Genomic DNA, 17504 nt, shown 5'->3' with positions numbered 1-17504 from the left:
ACAGACTGTATTTTCCCTAAACCTTCCAATACTTAGCCTGAAACATGTTTCTAAGTAGGAACATTTTCTCACAAAGCATATGCAAAATATTTCAACCCTCAGGTTTTGGCTCTTGGGTTTTTTTTTTTTTTTTTAAACCAGAATTATTTACTTAGAGTCATAGGTCCAGTTTATTTAGAACTGGAGACAAACTTGATGGATGGAGAAGATGACCTGGACAATAGTCCAGCAACTGAAACATAATTAGAATTATTACAGACACTTTAATCCCAATTATTTAATTCATGGGGTGTCTAATGCCACAAGTGTTTGGCATGTCTCAACAAAACAGATCTTACAAAAAAAAAAAAAAAAGAAGAAATTTCTGTTTGGTTCTAAGCATTTATTGAAAACTAGAGCAAAGTAAGAGAAAAAAAGGAGGGAGGCAGATCTCAAGAAAATAGAAGACAGATCAGTAGAAGAAGGAGTTTCAGGAGGAGGGAGAAGGAATAGAAAAAGGGAGGAAGTAGAGAATTAATCTGACAGAATTATATGAATATACCACAATAAATTCTACCTTTACATACACCTGTAAAGCACCATTATAAAAAAATAAATAGATGAATAAAACCTAAATATCTGAAACAATTTTAACAAAAAAGTGTTTCTTATTTGTTTGTTCTGTTTTGTTTTGTAGTTTGTATGTTCAGAGTTATAACAAAGCTGATATAAAATTAAAATGTGCATATGCGTGTGTGTATTTGTGTGTAGGTGTAGTATTTTCTTTATATAAGAGAGGGAAAAAAAGCCAAATACTGATTTATATTTAGTTTGAGATGATACTACATTGACACCCCTCCCAACCTTTTCTCCAGCCTCACCACATCCCTTCCACATACCCCCAACACATCCATGGGCACATACCCACAGCCTAGCCAAGCTATCAAACTATGCTTAAGAAGTGCATGATAGTTAAAGTCATGGATACTGAGTCACTGGGAGACACAGACAAAAGAGGTATGACCTGTATACTATTTTAATTCAAAAAATTTCTGTACACTGTCTCATTAAGGATTAATTTAAATAATATCAAAGTAACTCATAGAGTGATAAGGGACCTAAAGGCTGTGGACCCTGTAGGAAAAGAAGAGCTACAGAAAAGTTTAATTATAAACAGAACTTACTAGGTTTTCTTTAAATGTAATACAACAAATTGTACTCCAAAGGCCCAATTCATGCCATTTTTAAACAGTAGGCATTATTCTTTATGATTTCTTTACATTACAAAACATAAAAAATCACTTCAAAAAGTAAAACTAACATTAAATGGAAGTTAATAAATGCCATCATACTAAACCACAGTTTTTTAAATCTACAAAACTCCAACCTACTAAATTACTGTTTCATTTTATGACTTTTTACACCTAGGAGTCTCATTAGGCATACTAGATGAAAATTTTGAGTTTTAGGGGAGAAAAAAAAAGCAAGACTGCAATTTCCTAAACATTTTACCAGAAATCATGAAAATTGTTTGTCTCTTATAGCACTTGTTATTAACTTAAATTTTTATACTAAAAGATTATACAGGTAAGAATTTTTTAAGATGATAGTGAAATAAGTTAAATGTGAATTTAAAATCTTTATTTTTCACAAAATTCATCAATCAGAATTATGTTTTAAACCGTTTGTTTCTGTTATTAAAATATGAATGTTAGTCAGGTACAATGGCTTATACCTGTGAAGGCACTCACCAACTCAATGAGACCCTGTCTCTAAATAAAATACAAAGTTAGGCTGAGAATGTGCCTCAGTGGCTGAGTGTCCCTGAGTTTAATCCCTGGTACTTAAAATAAAAATGTTAAACTGGAGCCATATCTTCTATCTTATGTGTAAGAATGGCTGGGATTAATAAATTCTTTATATGTGAAATCTCTGGTCTCAAAAGAAAGAAGCAAATTCCAGTGAAGTGTTATTATTGAAGAATACCTATACCATTTGCAACTTGATTTGCACCATAGCTATTTCACTATATTATTTATGACATCAGTAAATGCTACTGTATTTTTTGAGAAAAAAAATTCTTCATTAAAATGATACTTTGTTTATGTTAATAAATTAATTATCTAAAGTGAGCACTTACTCAAAATTTATACTTAAAATGCTTACACTGTAATCTCTCTTTTTTTGGAGGGGGCTGTATTGGGAAGGGATTGAACTCAGGACATACTAGGCAAATACTATGTCACTTAGCTACACCTCTAGACCTGCAATTCATTTTGGTTTCTTCACAATTTTTAAATGTACATCATTAACTCTGAGTAAGTGAATGTCTAGAAAATCAAAAACTAAAAAGAGAAAAGTAAATGCAAAGTAAAGGGAGATTCTCCTAAGTACTTATATTTTGTGTTGTTTTGGAAATTTAAAATTAAAAAAAACTTAAACACAGAAAATTTGTGTTTTGAAATAAACATGTTCAATAAAAACAATAATTCAGAAAAAATGGTCACAGCAAATAACTGTCAAAAATTCCAGTTTTCTAAAAGCACTAATGATATATAGTACTTTAAAGATTGTTTCTTACAGCACTAAAGCTATATAGTATTTTAAAAATTATTATGAATACATCAGAAAATCTCCCATTATTTATTAATTTTGTTTAATGCATCTCAGTGAATAAGCACATTTTATTGGTTATGTTAAAGGTATCATTAATCTTCTTCAAAAAATATGAACCACTTCAATCTGTGTTTACAAAGCCTTTAGAATTTATCTTTCTTTTTATAACCTACCTTTATATATATCCATAATTGGTATAAATGTTTACTATATTTAATTACATTAGACTGGGATAGAACATATGGTATATTTTTTAATATAAATTAACTATCCATTAAATGTGTGTATGAATAAAACAGACTAGAATAACTCCTTTCAAGAAATTCTATCCTCTTGATTGTATAAATTTTGAAAGAAATAACTAAATATGTATATACCTAGTAGACCATATCAGTAGGAGCCCTTCTACCCCTACTGAGATAGATATACTCACTAGACATGTTTAGATCAGTAAAAATCATTCTGAGTTTCAAAGGTAACAATTTACATTTTTAACTCTCATACTACTTTTATAACCATAATTCACACTTTCTGAAAAGACAAAGTAAAGGTAATACTGCGATCAAATTTTATTAATAAGTTTGGTATTTATACTCTGATGTTCAGTCTGATATTCAGTTAATTCTCATGCTTCATGAAAATCATTGTAAGCCTATTTTAGGACTATCAAAAATTATGTAACAATTTCCAAATAATTAAATACCTTGACTAACTTAAATTCAAACTATTCACTAATAAAGTATAATATATCTGCTAATTTAAACTGAAAAGATAATGTATAAAAAATTATGCTTGTAGAAGTAATTATTTCTTCAAAAATAAACAGCATATTTTTTCTTTTTCAGAACAGAACATTAAATTTGACTCATAAAAGGAAAAAGAGTTATAGTTAATATACTTATGAACATTATACTCTCTATTTTTACAGACAAAAGTAGAGTTTTTTCCAAATGAGAGAAATTGTTTAGCTACTCAAGCTTCAAATACATAAAATGCCCTCCAAACAAAGGACATTCAAGTGGTACAGTCAAACAGCAAAAGTGTAGTGGAAATAACAAAAAGCACATTCATTTCCTCAACAGTGGGTAATACCAAATAAAATATTTAATTGAATAAGTTGGGAATGTTTATCTATAATTACCTCCATGGTTTATTTTGATATGTATGTAAAGATACCACATGCTGTAGATGGTTACATTTTGTAGAGCGTAGTAATAAAGTAAAAATGTTCAATAGTGCATTTCTAAATATTAGAAAGTGAACTCTTTTCCCATCCAACTATATCCTATGTAAATTAGAATAAAGAATTAATAGTCTTTACAGGTGATAAAATTACAAGGAAATTTCCAGTCAAGAAGAAATCCCCATTGTAAATTCAGGAATTGTGTACCCTCTTCTCTTTTATATGAAGAAATGAAATCCTCTTACCTGTCACTCTGACCTCTAAGAAAGAGCTTAAAATGTCAAGACCCAGCCTCCCCCTCTCCTCCTTTTCATGGTTTATTAAGTGAAAAGCCCAAACTTTTCATGGTCCCTTCTGGTTCCAACAATCTATGATTCAAATAGGGGTAATGGCTCTCTTTTCTTGTTCAGTAGTGTCCTGGTGAGGGAGTGATTTTACTGTCCTTTTTCTGTGGGGTCCTGCCGGTTTATCTAAAAAGAAATGAATTACAACAGAAGGACAAGGCCACAAAATAAAGCCATTTAGTTTTACAAATCTATTATGTCCTACAATCTGTTTTATGGGCCTGGTCCTATTATAAACCAAGAAAGAGTCCAAAACAAACTTTTCCTCCTGTCTCTTTCCAGTGAAAACATTTACAATTTTCTGATTGTCTCTCAAGCAGGTTAGCCTCCCGCCTCCATATGGGTTTCTTTTCCCAGAACACCTCTATCCCACTTCCTCAAACATACAAAACATTTGGAGACAAGACACTGGACTTTTCAAATACAAACTGCTGACAACTGTCAGAAGCACTTTACTGGGACATTACTGACTGTAGCTTCAATGAATTAAGCTTGATTCACTGCGGGTGAATCATTTTCAATGCAGAGCTGTTCAGCAGTAATTGGCCAAGAATCCCTGCTGAGAAAAGCACTTGTCAAATAATGCTTGTTTACAAATATATCTCCAGACAGCAAAAAATGGCAGTTACTGAATAAGTTCAGGGCCACCTCCAAAAATTGATAACTATGGACTTCCCCCGTTACCTATCAAATTTATTATCATTTTCTGGTTCATACACTTGCTACTGGTGTCCTTGTTGATCACAATCTGAGGCAAGTAAATATGTCTCTGAACTATTTTATGATAAAAAGTTTTTATATCGTACTACAGATTGAAGATTTCTTCCACTTGTAACTTATACCTATGTAAAAAAGACAACTAAAGCTATAATTACCTCGTAAACTGCTTAGAATTTGGGCTAATGAATAGATTTTCCTCCTATTGTATGCTAATCAACACATTGTAAATAAATAAATTTAATGAATTTATTTAAATTGATAAATTAAATTCTAAATTAAATAAATAATTAATATTTACTTAATAAATTTAATTATTATAAATATTATAGATCCAAGATTCTAGATACAAGCTTGGCTTTTTCTATCCAAGACTGCTTATTTATGTCTATCGAAGTTAAATTCTAATAATGGCAGAAATATCAATTGTGAATGTAAACTCGCATTTCTTTCCACCTTGAAACATGATTTTTAAATGATGAAATCTTTAAAAAATACTCATACATTTATATGTTTATATATATATATATACTCATACATAATATACTCAAACACAACAGTTTTTGAAATCACTAAACATCTCTATTAGGTTGTAAGAACAAATTGTATGAGAGTAAGTTATTAATGAATTTAGGGTGCACATCAATTCTTTCTTTCCTTGGCCTTTCAAAGTTCATCCTGAAACAAAAACAAACTGAAAACTCTAATCTAAATCACTAATTAAATAAAACAAGCAGTCTGCTGCTACAAATATTTTAATACATCTTACTACTGTATTTATAATAACACTAACATAGAGAACCAAAAGAGAAGACTGGATTTCACAGAACTGAAATAAAGGTGTGAGATGATACTAAAGAAATGATGAAAAACTGGCAAAGATGGGATAAATTAGATAAAGCCATAGATAGTGATAAGATTTTATTTTTAATTATGTATATGTCACAAAATGTGTCCCAAACAGCACACTTTATTCTAGGTGTCCTTAGAGCACTGGATGGTAAAGTACCGCTTAGATTTGGATAGACTCTCTCCAACCCTATCTCACTGTAGTTCAAGTTTGCTGTGTGTCCTATTAGTTTGGTAAGACTACAACCTGTGGACATGAAATTTAACGTAAGTCAGTTTCCATTGCACGAGATTCCACCACCTTAGGAAACTGGTGCTGCTTCTTGCTTCCTTCCTTTTCCTTCTGCCTGATTTTCCTCTCCCCATAATTTGAATCCTGGATCCCACTCAGCATCACTTTTCCTGAGAATTCACTCCTTTCTGTTTTCTAACAGTGACCACCCCCTCTACCTCAATTCCCCTCCCCCAACACACTTGCCGAAAAAGACTTGAAATTAAAATGGGAAAACCAAAGGTTGAATCTCTTTTAGGTCTAACCAGGATGCTCCTTTTCGTGGAATAAGACAGTTACAAAAGGACCGGTAACCCTGTTAGAATTCTTGGTACTTTTAGCCAAATGAATCTAGAATAAGATGTTAATAAAAAGTCTATGACTTCAGAAAACACTTTTTCAACTTTATCGGGAAGGGAAAATACATATTGCTTGGCTTACTCATGGGAGATTACATGTATGTATTGATATCTATTGGTGGATATACATACTCCTTTGATCATCTTTTTTAAAAACTAAGTTTAGGGTTGAGGAGACTTCTGTCATGGGGTGGGGGGTGGGAGTCTCGATCTAGCACGCACTCGCTGTGTTCTTTGGAAGCTGGTAGCACTCCGATACCAGTTCAGCGCGTTCTCCTACAGCCAAGAATGAACCCGTGCAAATCACGAGGACACACACGACTCCGCGGCTGCTGCTTCATCTTTCTGGTCCAGCTTCTGACCCAGGAGTGGAAGGAATTTCTTTAAGGTTCTACGCCTCATACTTCACATCCACAGCTCTAAACCGAAACCCCAGCATTCCAAAGAAGGCACAGGATATTTTTATTTTATTTTATTTTATTTATTTATTTATTTATTTATTTTTAAATTTACGCGATGGCCGCTCCTGGTAACCGTGATCCAGATCTGAGATGCTCCCTGTTCTCGACACCCTCACACCCGGAATCGCGCGGAATGCGCCCTTGAGCTGAGACCCGAGCGCAGTACTTGTGTGAAAGAGGAGCGAGCCCAGTTGGAGGCGACAAGAGGGCGGAGGGTTGAGGGTGAAAAGACTGGAACTGGGTGGGCTGAGCACTGCTCCAGGAGCATCCAGAGCGACACAGGTGTTGCTTCCGCGCCTGGCTTTACTCTCTGAGAGGAAGGCGCGGACAATCTTATGGTCCCGAGAGCAGAAATGGGGGTAGGACCCCGTGCACTCCAGGACCCCATGCTTCTGAAGCAAGTCTTTTTCTTCCTACGAGATAAGCCACGGTGTGTTCCAGAAGCAACTTCCTAGCAGCTACACTCCTCTCCCCTTCTCCTGCCGCGGCATGCCACCTTCCCGCCTTCTTCTACCTTCTCTTGAGTATGACAGCGAGAACACCTCCCAAAGAGAAGGGCGCTCCAAAGCGGGGGGTGCCTTTTGTCCTTTGCCATTCTCCTCCCTCGAAAAATAAAAGCTCTTGCCACCCACCCCAGAATAGCAGCTGGTAATGCCCTAAATAACAGCTCCCAGCAGGCACTTTCCCCCAAATTAAAAGCAAAAGCCATCCCCACAACGTTTCCCTTCACCAACATCAAATAACGGTTTCTAAAAGCTCCACCTGTTCTGAGATCCTTGTCGTTGCTTTCCTCACTGAACCCGAAATGTCACTTCTCCAGGCGCCCTGAGATCTAGCCGCACCCAACCTCCCAGCGCGGGTCTCAGACCCCTCTTTCCTCCTGGCTTTCAACTTCCCAGCCCCCAATCAGCCTCGGTCCAGTCAGGTTCCTCCCAGGCACTCGGCAGCTAATGTCAAACAATGCGATCAAAGACAGTGGAGAAGGAACGAAAAGGCCAACGAAGCCGGACGACAAATAAAATTCGACAAGAGGAGAAAGATTTAGACCGCGGCAGCAGCTTCTACAGTGCGGTGACCCGCTCCCCCAGGCCCCGCCTCACCCCTCCACCCCAGGTGGCTGCGGTCCCCACCCCCATGTCCCTACCTTCGTTGCTGGGGCTGGCCAGGAGGGTCCGAAGCGCCGCGCACAGGAGAAGGCACGTCCAGAGTGGGGCCCTGCGAGGTGCGGAGTAACAGCCGGCCAGAGACGCAGGGGTGCGGAGGGTGCCGCCGCTGCAGCCGCCCGGGGGCCTTCGGCGTCCCGCACCCCGGGGCCGGGAGCCCCGCATCTTCTCCTACCCTCTTCTGCGCTGTTGTCCCGCACACTTCAGTCCACAGCTCTGGCCTTGAGAAATGGGAGAAGGAGACTCGGGGCTCCTCCTCGTCTCCCGTGGGTTCCTACGCCTTCTGGCACGCGGGTCCTCTAAATGCGGGAACCACAGATCCGCGGAGACGGCTGAAGTTTGCTTCTGGCTCCTTTCGCCCTCCCCTTCAGTGGGATTCAATGAAATACTAGTTCTGATTGCTAGTACTGTTCTTGACTGGGCTCAATCAAGGGTGCCGAGAGGGTCCTGCGTCCTGTCCCTTTGCCTCTTAAGACTTTTGAAGAATTGCGAATTTTAAACGCCACTGGGGGAAAAGGTAAAGGCTCCTTTTCAGTCTTCAGTGCTGAAATTGACGAGGGTAAGGAGAGAGCAAATCATCTGAAGTCAAGATGAAATTTCCAATAAAAAAGAGGACAGAAAAGCAGGGTGGTAAAGGATAATGAGAGAGGAGTTGAGAAAATATGGGGTGAGGGAAAGAAAAAGAGAGAGAGAGAGAGAGAGGCTAGCAAAGGCAAAGATCCGGAGAGTTCAAAGAGGCTGGCAGAAGGAAATAGCTGCGGGCTGAGTGCTGACGAGGGGCGGTACTGACGGCAGTGAGCGGACAGGAGCGCGGAGCTGGGCTGCGGCTGCACGGAGCTGCTGCGGTTCCCGCTGCTCAGCGAGGAGGCGGTGTGTGCGCGGCTGCGAAGGCGAGCTTGAAACTGCACCGCCACGGCGCGCTCCTGCTGTGTCTGGAGCTCCGGCGTCTCCTCTGCCTCCCTGCTCTGCGCCTCCCACCCTCCTTCCCTCCTCCTCTTCCCAGCTCCCCCGCCCCTCTGTGCTCGCAGCCTCGCCAGTGAGAATCTACTGTAAGTGTGAGTTGCTTAGACGAAGTCACACACCCACGGAGGGAAGTAATCTGCAGGCTGCCGTGGTGAGTGTTGCCTAGCGGTCTCCGGGAAAGGCGCGTCTTCCTCCCCAGATAATTAGGGCAACGAATCCTCCTGACGACGCCTGCGAAGACCGGAGATCCCGGGAGGCGGAAGGGGAGTCAGCCCTAGCTCAGCCGGCAGCCCTTGGAGATGCGGGTCCCTTGGTTTGGCATATTGCCTGCTGCCCCTCACAGGCTTGTGGCATCAACAACCTTGTCGTCACATAGCCGCGCATTCGCAGGCTCTTCTGGTCCGTGGCTAGTTTCTTAAACAACCATATCGCTCTCTGCTATTGACCCTTTCTGTCCTTCCCATAGTTTAGCGGCTTGAAAAAGAGAATTAGGGAACATTTTCTTCAGAAGTAAATTGCAGAATATCTAAATATAGAGGCTGTAGATCTGATATTTCAGGGAGTTAAAGAATTTGGGAAGTGAGATTTGTACTGTGTCAAGTACTTTTAAGATGTCGTGATTTAATTCATTTATTTAATTAATAGAATGTTTAAGTATTTTAGACAGTATATAATGTGCAAATGTATGCAATTAATTCCAGTGACATTAGCATGGGTCAGATAATTTCAGGGGTTAATTATTTTAATTGCTTGTGTTCTCTTACATTGAGAGGTTTACAAATAACCAGGAGAAAAACAGTTTAAGACAACATTCTGTGCTTCACCTCCATTAAGTCTTGCTTTGCTTTAATATTTTCTATCAATTTATGCATACATTCTTTGAAATAGATACTTCTGAAGGGCAATTTTAGTATACTGGTATTTTTAAGAAAAAAACTGCAAATAAAAAAGCATCCACACACACAAAAAAATGTGATTTTAGAAGAAAGGTATCTCATTTAATTTGGGGTCTAGTAACTACTGTCAAGATTGGGCTTGCATTCCACTTAATAAAGATGAACCTGCTAACCAGCTTTGACTTATCTAGACTAATGTTTGCCTTCACAATAAATCTATCACAATCTTTAGATAATGACAATTTTTTAATTAAATATTTGCAATAAAGATGAAAGAATAAAGCAACAGTTAGGCAATTTTGTAAAGAGGTGAAAGCTCATCTTTGATTTTTTTTCCCCAAAATATTTTGGCACCAGAAGTCTGAAATCAGCTTCATTCTATTATAATGTGCTTCAAATACATGAAACAAATTTAAAGGAATGGCAACAAATCAGTCTTTCAGTTTGGCTAAAAGCTTCACAGTGAGATGGAAAGTTAAAATTTATGTTTCTATTTGAAGACAAGTCAAAATGTAAGCATCTCTCCCTACCCCCATTTATAGTTGAATTACTTAAGAATTTCTAAAGAGAATACTAAGATATCTAAAGCCTAGGAATACATAATAAGGCTAATATAAGACATAAGCTGTTTAATGGATCTTTGAGCTAGTTGCTTTACTTCTATAGGCCTCAATATCCTCATCAATAAGATCAGGGATGTAGAGAAGATGAACTTCAAGCTCTCTTCCATATTCTTTGCATTTCTGTGTTACTTCCCTGCTCATCAGTCTCCAATTATTTACTATTGACTAAAAAAAAAAATGTATATCTATGTGTGTATATATATACACACATATATATATCTTCAGCCTATGATCTTAAAGTCAGAAAAAACTTAGAAAATTTTTTTTATTTTTCACTAAAATTTTAATCTCAATGTTCCTCTAAATTACCTCATGCCTCTCTGAATTTTATATCTGCCCTGCTCCATTCTATAGAAATTCCACTCCCTAACAATCATTTTAACTGCCCAAGACACACACTACTTTTATCTAAATCCTACCCATTATTCAAGGAGAGTCAGGCATTGAAGCCTGATTCTTTTCTACAAGCAATGACTTGGTTCTTTTCTTGGAGGTATATGTAGCTTTTGATTTATGTCAATCAACACAATACCAATATTTTCTGAATGTGAAGTTGGAAGTAATTATCCATCTGGAGGTCGAATATAAAGGGACAAAGAGCATTTAAACTAGGGTGTCAAAGAAAACCTAGGACCCTGATCATTACGGTCATAATTGTGTGATCTGCTACCCAAGATGGGCTTGAATTAGCCCAATCATTGAATTATGATTGAGAATACAGAATGCAAAATCCTGTTTATTCTCCACCTTAAGTAGCAGCTTCTTATGATTGTTTACTATGAGGAAGCAAGAACAGCTGTAGAATGAAGCCCAATGGTAATAATCAGTTGTTTTTGATCTAGAGAGGGTTAATCAGAGAAGGCAACGTTAGTACTTTGACTTGGGTCTCAGTTTCAGAGATTTTTCCATGTGTTGATCTGTTGGCATGTCAGTACTCCTAGCGCACTTATGTAGGACCATCGCATGGCATGAAAACTAGATTTTTTTTTTCTTTCATGCATATTGCTTTGCAGAGCAAAAGGCTATGACATCAGTATTGGTTTGCATGTCCTATTGTTTGTGTTTCTTATGTTTGCAATTGACTGCTATGGCCTCAAAAGGTAAAAGTCACTGGTGCCTTGCTGGATCTCTGCTTATATATGACTTCAGTACTAAGTTTCAAGAATCAGAATAACCTTGATAAGGTATATAAAGTTTTGCTATATGATTAAGTTCAATGTATTAATAAACCTGAATATATCTTCTTTGCATTCAAAATAGAACAATCTTGATGAAAGACCTATTAGTATTTACTAAAGGTTTGCCATGTGTGAAGCATTATCTGTTTTTTTTTTTTACATTAATCATTTTACGTAATGCTGACACTTCAACCATGAAGTGAGTGTAATTATCACCCCCATGTTAATGATGAAAAAACTGAGGAAATGAGGCTAGGTGATCTGAGTGCACACACAGCTGGTGAGACATGAGAACTTTAGCCCTTGGTGCTGACTCTATTCAAGCAAATGATAATGTAACAGAAGTAAAGAATAGAATTGATAACCAGTTGGTCAGAAAAAGAAAAAGGACTACTCAAACATTTTACATTGAGAAAAATTAATAAATCAGAATGTTCAAATTTAGATTCATTTAAATACAAAAGCAAGTAAGCAAACAGTATTGTACATATCAGATAAATTAATAGGGGAAATGAGAAACTAAGGAGCATAATAAGTAAGCATTATTTGGAGAAAAAGACAATTTTATGTACATGGAAGCATTGACATGGAAGAAACATGTACAGCAGACATCATGGAACAAATAAAGAAAATAACATGGATATGGATTGTGGTCACATAATATTAGCATAAACAGGTGGTCAAAGCCTATGTATAAACTTTGGAAGAAAACCTAAGCAACAATCTTTAAAGTCTTTTATTTTAAATGATTTTGTCCCTTAGCTGTATTTTCTTTTAGGGAGAATTTGATGAAAAACAAAAGCAAAGCAAAAAAAATAATAAGACAGCCTATGAAACTACTGAATATCCTAATGAAGTTAATTTTTCTGATCCATGATTTGCTGAAAAGGATATATGTATGTTGATGTTAATTAATTTGATCCCAAAGGTAAATGTTCACATTATATTTAATCAATCAATAGCCCTTGAAGTTCACAACCAAGATATTATATTTATTATCTTTATATATTGCATTTTAATTTAATGAACATAAAACATTTTCAAGTTTTATTCAGTGTCATTCTGATCTTTAAGTATTTATCTCCACCAGTCACTCACCATTCTACCTATTTATGTGAAATTAAATCTTATTTCAAATTAATTTTATTTTGAGTTAATTTTATTTCAAGTTAACTATATCAGTTGGATATTTAACTTTAAAATTAATGAAAAATATCATTTTAATAAATTAATAGGGATTTAAATATGTAAATTATTTTATTACTTAAAAACAAATTGAAGTATTACTCATCAGAATCATTTATTAAATATATTTATATCAGAATAAGCACTCATTTTTTTCCCTTTCTATGACTGTTGAGAAACAAGTAAAGTCCTTACACTATCTATGGTTGTTAATAGGGAGTTCTTGGCCAAAAAAGAACAAGTTATTCAAATAAATTAAAGTGAGACTAAGAACCACAGTGGTCATTGTTGTTAGTTTGGTTTTTAATCATCTTTATAGTGCTGTGCCAGGATTGCAGATATGATTGCATAGATTGAGACCAAGGCTGGTCTAGTTTAAGGCAAATTGACTTGCCAGGAAGTTCTTTGATGGTTGCTTGCCTCCAGCGTCTTGGACAACTGCATCATATAAGGATGTGGACACTGAAATAATGACTCTTGAGATGGAAGAAGAAGGAAAATGTGCACAAAAGAGTCACCAGATTGAACTGACTTAACCGTGAGTGTTAAAATTCTACTTAATTCTAACCCACCTTCTAGACCCCAGAAATATTTACTAATATGTGTGAAATAAGCTATAATATTTTTCATATTCAGAGGACAGTTTTTTAAACTCAGTACTATGCTGTACTATACCCACTCAAAAATTTAATAACTAAGCCACTCATACAAGAACATGCTTTATAATGTAACTAGATATAGTTTATCAAGGGAAAAACTAATCAATTTGCTCAATTACATAAAACAAAAGGGGTATATAAGTAACCAGCCTTTTGATACCACTGTTCACTGTCTATTGAAAAGAATTTTATGTAAAAGCTAACAATGATGAGCTCACATACTCTGCTGGTAGGCTATTCATCTGTAATGTCTTTTACAGAGTAATGTCATCAAGTGACTTTAAAATGTGACTAGTTTTATATTTAGCAATTTTTTAAAATTTAACCAAATTAATTAATATGGGCTAACATTAATTACATTGATATTTTTAATGGATAAAAGTAAAAAATACTCATATTCAATAGGACATAGTAAATATAGGAATGGTAAATATACTATATCATGGAGCCATTTAAATATTCAGATGCATATCTACACACAAAAAAAGCTCTAAAATAACAAATTACAAAGGCTTAATAACATGCAGACTTTAAGTTTATAAAGCTATATGCTATTAATAACACCTACAATATGACATGAGCTAATTTGGATTTTTTTACTTTCAATTTTTACATTTTCTACAATTTAGCACTTATTTATTGAATGTATAATAAATGAAATATAATATAATGTATATAGAAAAATAGAAATAAAGTACTTATTTATTGAATGTATAATAAATAAAAATATAATATGATGTATATAGAAAAAATAGAAATAAAGTATCCTAGAGGAAAATGTGTATACATTCATGCACACATGCATGGGTGTATGCCCGCACATGCTTGCGTGCGCACACACACATACACACACACACACACACACAGTCAAAAAATAATAATAATGAATTCAGAGAAGAAAGGAGAGAGGAAAGGACAGAATACAGTAGAAAGAAACTGATGAGTATTTTTATTGCCATAAATTAATATAATAATTCTTTTAGTTAGCCTCCAACCCTATTCTAAATACTGGGGCACATCCTTGTTTGACTTAATTATTTTCTGTGGCATATCTGCATTCAACTATTCCAGAACTTCTGGGAGGTGTGAGCTCTATTATGTACTTTATTTTTCACTTCATTTCTCTGCCAAATCTTCTAGCACATCCATTTTATTGATTGTGTTTCTGATCCTGTTTTTTTGTTTTTTTTTTTCTATATTGGCTTACTTCATAATTGACAACACCCCTCCTCCTTTACTAAAGTGTAGGTTGTGAGTAAATAATTTTCCTAAAATATGTGAACAGAAAGGAATTAATGCATCACAGAATTAGTAAAAATCAATACCTGCCCTCTTAAAATTTTAAGTTTAAGGTTTTATGGTCTAAATATCACAGAGAATTGATTTTTCATCAAACGCTTTCCTGATGTCCATCTCCGGTTTCCCTCCTTCTTTGAAAACCTTGCTTCATCCTTTCCTTCTTCAAGCACTTACACCTTTACTTCTCAACAAGACAGGAGATTATAAAAATCAATTTTTTTTAGTGAACTCTTCTTTACCTAATCTCTTATGGGTGCTCTGCCCACAGATGATCAACAAACGAAATTCAAAAAATTCATGAAGAACTTTCCTAGCTGTAGCCCAGCATGGAGTCAGCTTCTGAAATAACCCCTCAGCCTTCATACTTCCTCTTTATTAAACTTATAAGCTTTTTAAAACCATGGAAAGTCTTCTGGAAAGGACAAATATATATCATTATTTTAGAGTGATAAAGGACATATGATTAATAAGGAAATGTTTGTAAAGGTTGTAGTAAAACTAGCCAATTCCATTAAAGATACTGTCAGGTCTTCTTGCTTGATAATTTTAAAAAGTACTTAACCATCACTACTGATACTTTCTGAGGAAAAACTTCACTCAGAAAAGGTAGCCCAAACATGAATCATAAAGTACAAATTGAAACCGTGTGTGGAATTCACCTATAGTTCTTAGTGTTAAATCTCAATCTTCTTATTAAATGAAATAGTAAAGTGAAAATGAATGTACATTATTTCATAAAATATATGTTTAAAATATAATCCAAGTATTTTTCCAGAGAACAAAAACTTTGAGAAAAAATTATTCCTCTTCTTTACCTTTACAAAATATAGTTCTTATGTATGTATCTATGCCCTAGAACCAACTTTCATCCCATGTTTATGAGGAATAATGAAGATGTAAAAAAGGCAGAATAGAAACACTCACAGTCTTTAAAAAACTACTTTCAAGCTGTTGCCCATGGCGTCTAAATGAAGCATTCCTGCATATGTCCACAGCAGGTTTTGCAGGACACCCAACAGAGGTAATCAGAAGTGAGCATCAGTGCCCACAAAATGTGCTGGCACTCCACCGTGTAAACTTGTGTGACATCACATTTTCTCTGAAGGTTTTGCCTGTCAAAATAATTTTACCTCAAGTGAGTTTTTGTAAACATTTTGTTTTGAGATAATTGCAGATTTACAGGATGTTGCAAAGAAATGAAGAAGTCCCATATGCCCTTCCCCAGTCTCTCCCAACATTAACATAATATACATTCATAAAACAAAATCAAAACCAAGAAATTGACATTGGCACATTTTATAGAGTTTATTCAGTTTCAGCAGTTATACATGAAGTCATTTGTGAGGTCGTGTGCATTGGCATTTGTATCACACTTTTGGCCTTATATAACCATCAAGAAAATCCGGTTTTCCAGTCATACCATCACTACAATATTCCTTCAAGTTACCACACAAACCCCCCTCTATATACTAAGAAGCACTAATCAATTTCAAATTAAATTGTTATGCTATTTCACAGATATTACATAAGTGGAATGACATAGTATGTATCCTTTTGATATTAACTTTTTGTATACATCATTATTTCTTTCAAATTCATTCAAATTATTTGTATGTCAATAGTTCATTCTTTTGATACTGACTAGTGATCCATGTATGGATGTACCATGTTTTCTTTAAGCATTCTCTCATTGAAAAAGTCATTTGGGCAGTTTCTGTATGAAGTTGCCGTGCACATTCAAATACTAGCTCCTGTGTGAAAATAACTCTTCATATCTGTGGGGTAACTCTTTAAGAATGCTATTGTTAGACTATGTGATAAGTCAGTTTTCATCATCAGTTGTTAATGACACAACCATGACACCTCTAACTTGTCCAGTAGAAATAGATGAAACAGACCCAAGTATAAAATATTCTTTTAAAAGAACATATAATAGAACACAAAACATACTCAACATGTAGATGAAACAGGAAAGTAAAATAGCTGCTAGCTATAGAATAAATAAAAAGAAAATTTAAATGAGGAAAAAATTTATTAAAAAATAAAATATCTTGTCATATAAATTCAACAACATATTTATATATTTAAACTGTAAGTGCCTTAATTGTAAAGAATTAATTATCTTAATGAATAGCCACATAAACTCTTAGCTCCTTGTTTTACCCAAAATGTATTCTTCAACCTCATTTTACTTCTAAAAAAAATGGGTTTCAGACTCTTAACACTTACATTCTAGTATTTGAATGAGTAACTTATATCACTTGTTACCAAACTGACATTTCAAAAGATGAGTTCAAATACATTTGCAGAGATATTTTTGAGTTCATTCAAGCTGAGCAGTACTTCTTATCTTTTGAAATGTCAGGCAGCTAGTCTGAAGAAAATGGAAACAGATCTCTTTTTAAACATCATCACACATGTTGGCAGAGGATTATGACTTGGTTTCTCCAACCTCACAATGGGAAAAGTGTGTTTATTCACACTTTTATGTGCTATTTATGTGTTATTTGTTTTCTTCCTAAAAAAGAAAAAAAAAAAAACACTTGTTAAGCAAACATCAGCTATCTTAATTATTTTGTATCATGAATTTAACTTCAAGTTCCCTTTTTATACCTATCAAGTTTGCATTTCCTCATGGTTTTACATGAGTTAAAACATTTAATTTATTATTATGCATCAATGTGGTACGATGAAAATTCAAAACTTCATGATCAAAACCAAATATTTTAATAGAATTTTTGAACACTAATTTTGACATA

The 17504-nt window shown here is 35.2% G+C and overlaps 1 protein-coding gene across 10 annotated transcripts in view; it reads right to left on the bottom strand.

Annotated features, from left to right (window-relative positions):
* EPHA5 (EPH receptor A5) overlaps positions 1–8860 on the bottom strand; it is a 337472-nt gene extending 328612 nt beyond the window's left edge. For all 10 annotated transcript variants that reach the window (XM_079152970.1, XM_079152972.1, XM_079152971.1 and 7 more), the window contains exon 1: positions 7924–8860. In XM_079152970.1, the coding sequence (XP_079009096.1) occupies positions 7924–8107 (184 nt within the window). In that variant the 5' untranslated portion in view covers positions 8108–8860. The remainder of the gene's footprint in view (positions 1–7923) is intronic.
* Positions 8861–17504: the final 8644 nt, after the last annotated feature.

This window comes from Sciurus vulgaris (genome assembly GCF_902686455.1).
Source record: "Sciurus vulgaris genome assembly, chromosome: 9".
Classification (NCBI taxonomy): Eukaryota; Metazoa; Chordata; class Mammalia; order Rodentia; family Sciuridae; genus Sciurus; species Sciurus vulgaris.
This window is presented reverse-complemented; position numbering and strand designations above follow the sequence as displayed.